Source organism: Equus przewalskii, chromosome 1 (assembly GCF_037783145.1).
Source record: "Equus przewalskii isolate Varuska chromosome 1, EquPr2, whole genome shotgun sequence".
In the NCBI taxonomy this organism is placed as follows: Eukaryota; Metazoa; Chordata; class Mammalia; order Perissodactyla; family Equidae; genus Equus; species Equus przewalskii.
The window spans coordinates 57,471,691-57,484,388 of NC_091831.1; the positions used below are offsets into that span (position 1 = coordinate 57,471,691).

A 12,698-nucleotide genomic window follows, 5' to 3' on the forward strand; every position below is an offset into this window, starting at 1 on the left:
TATCTGAAATGTGTGAAATGTGGCGGGTCCAAACTGAGACATGCTGTGAGTGCAAAATATACACGAGATTTCAAGTCTCGGTATGACAAAAAGAATGTAAAATATCCATTAACATTTATTGATTATATGTTAAATGACAATATTTGGATATATTGGCCTAAATAAAATGTATTAAAATTACCTTCACTTGTTTCTTTTTACTTTTTAAAATACGGCTGCTACAAAGTTGAAAATTCCATGCGTGGTGTCGTTTCTATTGGACAGCGCTGGTCTAGACAGCGTAGGGTGGGAAGACATCGCCCTCTGCCGGAGGAGATGTTGGATTTTTATCTCACCTGCAAGACCAGGCTTCTAGAAGCAATTAGATGTCAAACATGCTGCTTCACTGTTGTTGTTTTTCCTTTGGCATGTGAAGGTCTGAATGAGGGTTTTGATTTTGAATGTTTCAACGTTTTTGAGAAGCCTTGCTTACATTTTATGGTGTAGTCATTGGAAATGGAAAAATGGCATTATATATATTATATATAAATATATATATTATACGTGCTACTCTATTTCAGTTACCATCTCCATAGAATTTGACAAGAATTGCTATGACCGAAAGGTTTTCGAGTCCTAATTAAAACTTTATTTATGACAGTATTCATAATTAGCCTGACATGCATTCTTAGGTAATCTCTTTGAGCTTCTGGAAGGTTTTCTTACTTAGACTTTTTGGATGTGCAGCCGCTTACATGTCTGAAGTTGCTTGAAGGCATCACTTTTAAGAAAGCTTACAGTTGGACCCTGTACCATCCCAAGTCCTTTGTAGCTCCTCTTGAATATTTTTTGCCATAATTATTAAAGGGTAGTTGTATAAATAGCATCACCATTCTTTGCTGTGGCACAGGTTATAAACTTAAGTGGAGTTTACCGGCAGCATCAAATGTTTCAGCTTTAAAACATAAAAGTAGGGTACAAGTTACATGTTTAGTTCTAGAAAATTTGTGCAATATGTTCATAACGATGGCTGTGGTTGCCACAGAGTGCCTTGTTTACCTTTAAATACTGTTAATGTGTCATGCCTGCAGATGGAAGAGGTGGAGCTGTGCACTAAAGTGGGGCTTTAACTGCAGTGTTTGGCATAGTTGCCTTCTACCCTGTCAGTTCAAAAGTTCACTCTGTTTTCATATAGAATATATATACTAAAAAATTTCAGTCTGTTAAACAGCCTTACTCTGATTCAGCCTCTTCATATACTCTCGTGCTGTGCAGCAGTGGCTCTGTGTGTAAATGCTAGGCACTGAGGATACACAAAAAAATATGATGTGTACAGGATAATGCCTCATACCAATCAGATGTCCATTTGTTATTGTGTTTGTTAACAACCCTCTATCTCTTAGTGTTAAAAACTCCACTTAAAACGGATTAAAGTTTCATTCTTGTCAAAACAAAACAAAACATGCTGCTTCAGGAAAGAATCAGCGAAGGAGAAAGAATGAGCTAAAATGTATTAAATATCTCCCATGCGCAAAGGCGTGTGCTGGATGTTTCACATACTTTTATCTCGTTTAAACAGGAACTCTTTGAGATACTATCATTCACGTTTGAAAGGCGAGAAATTGAGATTCAGAAAGGTGCTAAATGGTGGAATGGGAATTTAAATTCTGGTTTCTCTACAAACTGTCCACTAGCAGAGATAAGCTGTTGTCATCACCCTCCTCGGCAGAGAAACCAGCATTTAATGCATTCTGACCGTGGTGCTGAGAACCTAATATTTGTATCTCATAATTAGATCCATTACTGCCCCCATTTTATGGATGAGGGAATTGAGGTACAGGGAAGTTAAGTAAGTTGGTCAAGGTCACACAGCTAGTAAGGGGCAGACTTGTGATGTCGTCTTGCTACCTTACTTCCAGCCTCCAGGCAGTGACAGCCCATTTAGGATGACTAACTGTCCCAGACCAGACATTGTAAGCCATATTCAGGAACGATGGGAAAGACTGTGATAGAATAGGAGTTCCAAAGGGAGGAAGGAAGGGAAGGAGGGAAGAAAGGAAGGAAGGAAGAAAGAAAGAAAGAAAAAAAAGGGAGAATGTTTACTTTCTTCCTACATTACTCTTTCTTTTGTTTATATTTTTAAATATTATTACAGCAATTTAGAAAACGAATGAGAAAAAAGTCACCAACAGTCTACCGCTATAGTTATTTTTGTGTATTTCCTCCCAGTTCCTCCACTATCTGTTGACGTAGTTGCACTAGCAACTATTATGCATACAGAGTGGATTTCTGCTTTTTTCACTCATTTTTAAATAAAGATTTTCCTATGATGCTACATAGTCTTCTCCTAACCACTATTTTTTTACCATTTGGTTAATATTATCTCATATGAATGTCTCATAATTTATCTGAGTATTTTCTATTGTTCTGAGATTACTTAATTATTTCCTGTTTCTCTATTTTAAATGATACTAAGGTGAGCGGCTTTATGTATCTCTTATGTATTACATTTTTTTCTCTCTCTCTAGATATATATAAATATGTATATCATGTATATTGTAATGACATAATAACTTGGCAACTCTGTATTTATAAAATTAATCAGAGATATTAGCTAAGACAAAGTTGAATATAAATAGACATAATGGAGAGTCATGAGGAAAGAGGACATTTTGAAAAAGTTCTGTGGTTCTGCAGTCTTTTAAGAACAAAGTCCTTGGCCATCCTGTTGAGATGTAAAGTGAACCTGCCCTCGATCGAGGCTCTGCTTTTCCACCTCTGGTGGTTGCTGTCGGAAGAGAACAGGCTACACCTTGGGCTTAGTCTCCTAGAAACACAGACGAGGGCGGGTGGGCATCAAAACTCCAAAATTCATGATCTCTGGGAGGGGGTAATTTTTCTTTTCTTTTGTTTGCTACATTTTTCAAAATTTTCTATAGTGAACACATATTCTTTTTCTAACATAAATGTTACTTTTAAATATTGCAACAAAAGGAGTCTGGATGTAAGTAATATTTAAATAGACTCTCCACTTTGAGGAGAGAGTACTATGAAAGGTAAGAGACTCCTCTCAACTAGTCCCTGTGTAAAAACGAAGTCAGGGAACCCTTTAACAAGTTGCTATGTGAGTCCATTGTATAAAACTCTAGAAAATGCAAACTAATTTATAATGACCAAAAGCAGATTGATGGTTGCGAGGGAGGGGGGGGGGTGGTGGGGTGCGGGGGGTGGGGTGGCGTGGGGGGTGCTGTTGAGGGAGAGTCAAGAGGAGGGTGGGAGAAGGGTAGGATTACAAAGGGGCGCAAGGAAACATCGAGGGTGTTGGATGTGTTCAGACTCTTGACTGTGGCGATGGTTCCATGGGTGTATACACATGTCAGAACATGAAGCTGTACACTTTAAATATGTACAGCTTATTGTATGTCAATTCCACCTTAATGAAGCTGTTAGAAAATAAAAATAATTAATTTTGAGTAGATAATGCATACATATGGCTCAAAAATCAAAAGGATGTGCAGTGAAAAGTCAATGTCTTTTCTTCCACTGTCTTCCAGCCACCACTTCCCTCCACAAAGGCAACCAATTTGTTATGTTATCTTTTCACAGGTGTTCCATGCATGTAAGCAAATGTGTAAACATATTCTTAAAATATGCAGTGTTCCTTATTTTTTTTACTTAATAATATAACTTAGAGACTATTCTATATCAGTACCCAGAGAGCTACGCTCCCTCATTCTTTTAATAGCTGTATAGTATTGTAGGCTATACTTTCATTTATTTAACATCTAATTTTCCAATCTTTTGCTATTAGAAAAGATGCTTCAGTGGTTGTCCATAGCACTGTTTTGTGTTTTGTTTTGTTTCTCAAACAGTTGTTATCATTTACATTTTGATCTGTACAGGACAACAATGTGTTGGGCTTTAAAACCACCTTGCCTGCCTTTCAGGAATCCTAGATATGCCCCTTCTCACTAGGTGAATATTGTAGCACTTGTGTGAATAAAGTGAGTGCTTGGGACTGAGAAGAGATGATGCTTTCAAAGGGTGGTGAAGTATTTCTCACCACCAGGCCTCCATCCTTGCTAAACTGAGGAAAGAAGAATTTATTTCATGAACTAACAAGAGATTTCCTGTACAACCCCGTAACACCAGATTTGGAGTCTTTTCTGTAGAAATTAAACTCAAAAGAAGCTGTGACAGACTAGGATGCTCCAACCTGTCTCTCCCTCTGTGAATAGAGAATCCTTGTTCTTTTGAAATCCAGATCTGAGGGCAAAGAAAGAGGCCAAGTTTTTGTCTACTTTTCATTCCTAAGCACACCATACGGCCCTAACGAACAAGGGCTCTGTAATATCTTGGGTGCTGCTTGGTGTATTCCTTAACCTTTCTAAACATGATGTGACTCATCTCTACAGGAAGGAGCAGCCTTCGGGGACAGATACAGGTTTGAATCCTGGGTCCTCTACTTAGCACCTGTGTGGCCTCAGTTTTCCTTTGTGTAAAATGAAGATGATAGTACAAAAATAATAATAATTAATACTATCAAGTGTTTACTGTATGCCTGGCACTATATTAAGGTCTTTACATGCATTGTTCTCATTTAATTTTGATGAGCAGCTTATGAGAAAGAGACACTATCGGTACCTTCCTCTTGGAGTGGGGCTCAGGGAGGGGAAGGTTTCACAGTTCGTAGTAGCAAAGCTGGGCCTTCCCTCTAAGCGCTGATTGCCAAAGCCTCTCCTAACCGCAAACTCTGGGCGACTTGTTAGGGGTGTTGTGGGCAGGACGAATGATGTGTACAAAAGTCCGGCACATAGTGGGTGCTCCTATTATATTAATGGTCAGAAAGCATGTCCATACCTTAACTGTGTGTTCCCTGTTTGGGCAGGTTTTCCTGTGCAGAGAGCCAGGTACCAGTGGGTCCGCTGCAGTCCCGACAGTAATTCTGCAAACTGCATTGATGAGAGGGGACCAGTGTTTGACCTGCTTCCCGATGAACCCAACAGAATCCTCCCTCCAAGGACTGACCCTTTTTCGTAAGTGGACTTTCTCTGGTTTTACTTCCACTGACCTCTGTTGGGCTCTTGACATGGAGGTGGGAGGGTTGTCCAGAGCGTTTTCTTCAGGCTCTTGCTCTGGTGGTTTGGCTGTCACTGCACAGTACATGATAAAACTACTGTATTTACTGGCATATGAGATATGCAGGAATTTACCTGATTCTCCTACACTCTTGCAAGGTGTTTTTGTTGTGGCAGAGACAAAAACTGAGTACTTTTAACAAACAGGTATTGAAAATGATTGGACATTATTTTATTTATGTAAATAGAGCACATTGTGTATTACAATCCAATAGGAGTCTATCAACTGAATGGATAAGCAAATTGTGGTATTCCCCTAAAGTGCAATATTATTTGGCCATAAGAAGGAGCAAAGCACTGCTGCAACATGGATGAACCCTGAAACCATTACACAAAGTGAAAGAAACCAGACACAAAGAGCCACATATTGTATGATTCTGTCTGCATGAAATGTCCAGAACAGGAAAATCCATAGAGGTGAAAAATAGATTAGTGGTTGCCAGGGGCTGAGAGGCAGGGAGGAATAAAGAGTGACTGCTAATAGGAATGGGATTTTTGAGGTGTGATAAAAAATGTTCTGGAATTAGATAGTGGTGATTAAAAAAAGATGGAGAAATTAGGGAAAAGAAGAATAAATGGCCATGACTTACAACAAAAGAAAATCAAACTTCTTATTTATTTATTTATTTATTTTTTGAGGAAGATTGGCCCCAAGCTAACATCTACTGCCAATCCTCCTCTTTTTGCTGAGGAAGCCTGGCCCTGAGCTAACATCCGTGCCCATCTTCCTCTAATTTATATGTGGGACGCCTACCACAGCACAGCTTGATAAGCAGTGGTAGGTCTACACCCGTGATGCAAACTGGTGAACCCCAGGCCGCCGAAGCAGAGCATGCAAACCTAAGCACTATGCAACTGGGTCAGCCACTCAAACCTCATCTTAATCAAATAGAATCTGCTTTAAATTTGCAAAAAAATCCAATAGGGGAGGCTGGCCTGGTGCCATAGTGGTTAAATTTGTGTGCTCCGCTTTGGCAGACCCAGGTTCTTGGGTTTGGATCCCAGGTGTGGACCTACACACAACTCATTAAGCCATGCTGTGGTGTCATCCTACATACAAAATAGAGGAAAACTGGCACAGACATTAGTTCAGGGTCAATCTTTCTCACCAAGAAAAAAAAAAAAGATTCAATAGGAATTCATAAGTAACAAAAAATTTCATTGTATTAGACTCCATTAATTCAATGAATGTCAAAGTTATATAATATGTGGCAAAAAATGTATTATGAAAAGGATTATTATAAAAGTTTTAATCTTCAGACTTAAACCTAGAAAATCACTCTCCTCAAGGCCAGGTAAATCATCACGCCCAAAGCAGGGAAGCCCATTATCCCTTTGGGGATCCTGGTGACCGTCTTCATCACTGGCATGCATGTAGAAGAGATTACGTCATCTCCATTCTCAAAATGCAGCTCTGCAATCCCGCCCTGTGCTTTTACCTTAAGTCTGCAGCATTAAGCTTGACCCCGATATTATAGCATCCTCCATTATTTTAAGTTATGGGTTTTAATAGTAATTCACTTAAATCTAAAATGTTAAAGGAATAACCCAAGTTCTCCAAAACAACAGCTTTACACCATTTCTTCTCTCTTCAAATCTCTATGATGGTCCCTTTCTTCAGCCAGTAACTTTCCTTCTCACTCTGTCACTCCTGTCACTATGGATGAACAGTCCCTGCTTCTGTGTTGGTCCTGGAGCTGTTTGCCCTCAGATCCATTCCTTCTCCTCCTTCCTTCCTGCTCTGTATTGGATCAGGGTGAGGGCTGATCCTTGCGGTCTGCATTTCTTGAGCTCCCACATCGGTGGCTGAGTTTGGCCAAGGGGAGGCACAGAAGGGCGATTGGAGAACATGGGAGGCAGGGAGAGACCAGGATATTTCTTCTCCTCACTCCCTGCCTTGGGTGGCATCTTTGGCAGGGCTCTGTCTCATCCATGGCTTCAGCTCCCACCTGATGCCCCTAGTCCCTGGGATCAGGAAGCACCACCTCCTTCCATTGTCCCTATAGCCCAGGGAGGGAAGTATTTTCTTGTAGTCGCTAGTCTCTGGGTTTTCTCAATATCCCCTATTTGGCTTTGCTTCTCTTCCATCACATGTGTAAGCAATTCCCCGTGTTAAATATTTAGATAAGTTTCTGATTGGACTCTGACTGTGGCAGCTTCTAAGGCCACCCCTCCTTGTGCTGAGTATCCTATTGCCATGCATCTTCTCCAGGACTTCAATTCTGCAGTTACCCCTTTGAACCCAGCATCTGCTTCCTGCCAGTATACAGACATTCTCTAGTCTCTCCTACATTTAGGTAAAATCCTTTCTTTGACTCTGCATCCTCTCCAGCTATTGCCCATTCTCAGCTCCTCTTCACAGTAACACTTTCTGAAGGGGTTTCAGATGCTTGCTGTCTCCCTGCCCTCCTCTCCTCAACCCCTTTTGGTTGGACTTCTGTTCCTACCTTCCACCCCTAGTGCTTGTTAAGGTCACAGTTTCTTCTGGATGACACATCCACTGGTTCCTTCTCTATGTTTAGCTTACTTGACTTTTTTTTTTAGGTATGCTTTTTGGTGAGGAAGATTGGCCCTGAACTAACATCTGTTGCCAATCTTCCTCTTGTTTTTTTCTCCCCATAGCCCCAGCACATAGTTGTATATCCTAGTTGTAAGTCATTCTAGTTCTTCTATGTGGGATGCCACCACAGCATGGCTTGATGAGTGGTATGTAGGTCCACACCCAGGATCCAAACTGGCAAACTTTGGGCAGCTGAAGCAGAGCATGTGAACTTAACCAGGGCACCATGGGGTTGGCGCCCCTTGCTTGACTTCTTAATTGCCTTCAAAAACAGTTGACCACCCCTCCTTTGAAAAGCTTTTTTCTGGGCTTCCATGGCCCCACCTTATCTTGGGTTTCCTTCTTCTTCCCTGGCTTGTTCTTTCTCCTCTGCTCAATATTTAATATGTTGGTGTGGCCCTGGCTCTGTCCTGGACCTTTTCTCTATCTACATGCTTTCTTTAGGCGACCTTATCCTGTTCTATGGCTTTTTTTTTTTGCTGAGGAAGATTAGCCCTGAGCTAACATCTGTGCCAATCTTCCTCCACTTTATATGTGGGTCGCTGCTGCAGCATGGCTGATGAGTGGTGTAGGTCTGCGCCAGGGATCTAAACCCATGAACCAAGACTGCCAAAGCACAGCGCACCAAACTCAATCACTACACTCCGGGACTGGCCCCTCCATGCCTTTTTAGACTATTTACATATTTTACATGTGTGTGTGAGAGAGAGAGTAACTACCGAGTCTGTGTTTCCAGCTCTGATCCCTCTTCTCTGACCTCACAGTCTAAACTTCATAGCCACCTGGTCACCCTCTATTACACTAGTCTATTTTATTCCTCTGCATAGCGTTTAGCACGACTTAATATTTTCCTTATTTATTTATTCACTTTTTATTGTTCATCTTCCCCACTAAGTTATAAACTTCTTGAGCAGGGACCTCATCTCTCTGTCCCCATTCTAGCCCGAGTTCTTAGAACAGGGATCACATATTCAATAAATATTTATCAACTGCATGCATGAATAAAACTCTAATCTGTTGTATGGCCTGTGGTTTATTATTTTCATGGAGAAAATGACTCACAGGCTGTGAACCTCTTTTGTCTCTGATACTTTGTTGTCTTGATCTGTTATTGAGGGATGGCACCATTGCTCTGGTCTTTCGGTGCTGAGTGGACTTTTAAGCACCACACGGAACCCGGTGGAATGCATGCACTTATTTTTGGGGAGGAAATTGAGTGTTAATATGCTGGAAAACGTAATGTTTACTTGTTAAAAAAATTCTTAAGAGTAAGCTTTGTTGAAGCACTGTGAATTATTAGGAGTTTTGTACAAATTTTAAATTAGGGAAAAATGTCTATCTCGGCCGATTTACTTGTTCATCTTTTCTTTAGTGAGAGAAAATGGAAAAAGGGGTCTTCAAAAAAAATGACGCCTTAAGTAAGTTCCAAATATAGAATTGCTATGCTAGTGATAAGAAAACTAGCAGTGTTTATGTGAATCTGCAATGGGCAGACGAGGAATGATAAATGCAATGAGTCAGGTACAACAGGTACATATAGGCAAACATGTGGAAAGGTCTGATTTGTTTTTTGTTTTAAAGCATTGAATAACTGGGAAACTTGTAACTTTTAATTTGCACAACTGGGTGGCTGCATTTATTTTCTTATCTTAAAAAATTTATCATGGTTGTCTTCCTTATGTCTCAAACTTTACGGTGTTTTTTTTTTTCACTTTTCTGTCTTATTTCAGAATGACAAGATCCCAGAACTTGAATGATGTCTTCCCTCTTTCTGAGGACTACTCTGGATCAGGCTTTGGATCAGGATCTGGAAGCGGCTCTGAAAGTAGCTTCCTAACCGACATCGAACAGGAATACCAACCAGCAGATGAAAATAATGCTTTTCTTTACAACTTTAGGTCTCTCAAGGGAAATCTGCCCTCCGACAACCAGGACTTGGGTCAAGATGGATCAGAGGAGAATTTTATTATGTAAAAGAGAGGGTCTCCTCCCTTGATGCTGGGCAATGCATTCAGTATATTTTGTGTACCATGGTTAAATGGTTAATTTGGGGACAAAAAGTTTTATAGAAATTTTAAAACTTTTGAAAAAGAAGTTTAAGTTTTATCACCTTTTTTTCTCATGAATTCTTAAAGTCTACTTTATCTACCCTATTGTCCTGGAAAATACCTGCATTTCCTTTGTATCACATTCAACCAACATCACTATGATTTAACTAGACTCCTCATGTCTATTAAATTGCTTTAAAGAATAAATTATACTGTTTGTAAAAAATTCAGTTTGAGAAGAAAATTGACAGGCAGGGGTTGATACCAAAGTCTTCAGGAACCTGACTGTTGTGAATTATAGATATACCCCTTTGTTATGACAAAACCCGGTTGAAACACACAGTGAGTTCAGAGTGGGTATTTGACATGTTTTGCTGTGTGGAGTGCGCTGCTCTAATGTTCCATTGATGTGTTTGCAGAGCTAGTAGACACCGTGTGTTTAGAAGTGTGATTGCTGTTATGAGAAACTTAAGACCCAAATGAAAGCACATTGTGCTCTCAGGACTTCACACCACTTTACCTTTTTTCCTGTATATCTGTGTATTTTCAAATGTTACTCTATTAAAGCAGAAGTATAATCAAAGGTTTGAGCTCTTTGGGATCTTTTGTTCTAAACTCAGGAAATAATTATTTTTGCTCAGATGCTTCTAGAAGTCTTATCAACAAAATATCTGTAAAATTATTTTACAGTGGGAGCAAATTTTCTAACTAGAATCAAATCCTATTAACTAGCAGATAAAGAAAACAATCATGTTGCAGCAAGGGGGTTACTCTCGTCCAAGCACCACTTCTTGACGGCCGTTCCCACCTCTGTTCCTCTTAGTTCTGAAAAGCTTGTCAGCATCATTGTCATGGATCCTGTTCTCTATCATCTAGATCCCCTCTTCAGAACTGAAGACTTACTCAAATTAATCTCCGCTGAAGAGAGGCACCTTGTCCAAGGCCACACCTCTTCCCAGGGCAGTCTGCGCCCAGTGACTGGTTCATGTGGCTGTATGAATGCCAGGCCCCTCCTCTGAACTTGGCCCAACTCAGAAGGGCTAGCACAGATTTAGAGCTCCTTGAGGGGTCAACTGAGGCTTTGTTGGGACTGCTATGCAGCTCAATTTCTTCCTTTACTTAGTCTTGCTTCCTTCCGTTCCCCTCACAGGTGTCTATCCTGAGAGTACTCCCTTAGAAACTTTCTGCATGCTAGTTTCCATCTCAGAGTTTGCCCCATGGAGAAGCCAACCTATGATAGTTGGTGCCTGGACAGGTAGAAATCAGACGCTAAAATGCTATTTTGGAGCTAGATCACCTGCTGCCTGGGTGGCAATGAGGACCCCATCCCTGGCTGTAGATGCAACAGGCATGGGATAGCATTGCAATTGTTAAAACTTTCACTGTTGATAAACTGGGATGGTGTACAGTGGAAAGAGTGCACTGGGTGCAATGTATCAGGCATTTGAGAAATATGGGAAAGTAGTAACTATAAAGACAATGATATTGAATGGCTATTCCTGGAGGCAATTAATGCTTTTAAAAGAGACAGTGAAAGGCCAAGAATGATTAATTAAAAGCTGAATGTGAAAGCCAATGGGCCTCTTTGGCAGCATATTAAGAAAGTCTTCTGTAGTGGAAGGGCAGAAAAAACTGAGGACCAGGCGCAGGCCCAGGATGTAATCATAGGAATAGAAGAGTTCAAGAATGTTCAGTTGTCAACCTAGACAAGTCTGTTATGCAAAGTCAGGGCCCCGATTGGGAAAAAATAGGACCCTGAGAGGTGAGGACATCTGGGTTGATACATTCAGATCGTGAATCCCCAGATTCTCTCAAATCCTCTGAACCTATAGAAAAGGTCCACTCCTTAAGAACGAATGCTTTCCTCTGGCTTGAAGGCCTCTGAAGAGCCTTTAAGAGGCCCAGTAGTAGTGCTCAGCCATCAGAAGCCAGGTGGTGCAGCTATCATAAAGAACAGCAAGGTCATAATGGAATCCAGGGGAACCTGATGGGCAAAGAGTTATGGAGATGGCATCTCTAGAGGTAAGATAGTTGGTAATGGTTCTGCAACCAATTCCAATGTGTGCTGGAGGTAGTTTTCCCCACATCAAACAGCAAGTCTCCAACACCAGCTGGGTGTCCTACAATTTAACTCAATTCTGACACTATCTACCTGGAGATAGCATCAGATTCCACAGGTTAAGGGCTCAGACTCACATCTGCCCTCCACTCCAGATGTCAGTTGCAAGCCCAGGTTGTTACCTGTGCTTCTGACCAACTGGCTATAGTTTGGAGGTTCCAGTGACCCCCTCCTTGGGTTTGACTAATTGCTAGAGCAATTCACAGAACTCAGAGAAACATTTTACTTAATAGATCACTGGTTTATTATAAAAGGATACAACTCCAGCCAGATGAAGACATACATAGGGTGAGGTCCTGAACAAAGGAGCTTCTGTCCTCTTGGAGTTTAGGGCCTGGCAGGGTGGCACATGGAAGGTTCTGCTTCCTCATCCTGGAAGCTTTCCAAACCCCATCCTTTTGGGGTTTTTATGGAGGCTTCATTACATAGACATGATTAATTAAATCATTTGCCATTTGGTGATTGACCTTAATCTCCAGCCCCTCTCTCCTCTGGAGGTCAGGGGGTGGGACTGAAAGTTTCAATGCTCTAATCACACAGCTGGCTTCACTGGTAACCAGGTTCCATCCTTAGGTATGGTCCAAAAGTCATTCATTAACACAACAAAAGACACCTTTAGGCCTTTCATCTCTTAGGAAATTCCAATTGTTTTAGGAGCTCTGTGTCAGAAACAATGGATGAAGACCAAATACATATATTTCTTATTATAAATCACAATATTACAGTTGGGCAGCCAACAAAGGTATTGCTCAATCTATTCAAACAGAAAAATCAAGAATGAATGATCAGGAGGCCTAGGGCAGCTGCCTCAAGAAAAAAGCGCTATCCCTTTGACCAGTTTCCTTACCTGAGCC

General features: G+C 40.9%; 1 protein-coding gene across 5 annotated transcripts in view; it reads left to right on the forward strand.

The window, feature by feature from the left end:
• SRGN (serglycin) overlaps positions 1 to 10,308 on the forward strand; it is a 47,950-nt gene extending 37,642 nt beyond the window's left edge. For all 5 annotated transcript variants that reach the window (XM_070564583.1, XM_070564567.1, XM_070564576.1 and 2 more), the window contains 2 exons: positions 4,868 to 5,015; positions 9,408 to 10,308. In XM_070564583.1, the coding sequence (XP_070420684.1) occupies positions 4,868 to 5,015; positions 9,408 to 9,651 (392 nt within the window). In that variant the 3' untranslated portion in view covers positions 9,652 to 10,308. The remainder of the gene's footprint in view (positions 1 to 4,867; positions 5,016 to 9,407) is intronic.
• The last annotated feature ends 2,390 nt before the right edge of the window (positions 10,309 to 12,698 follow it).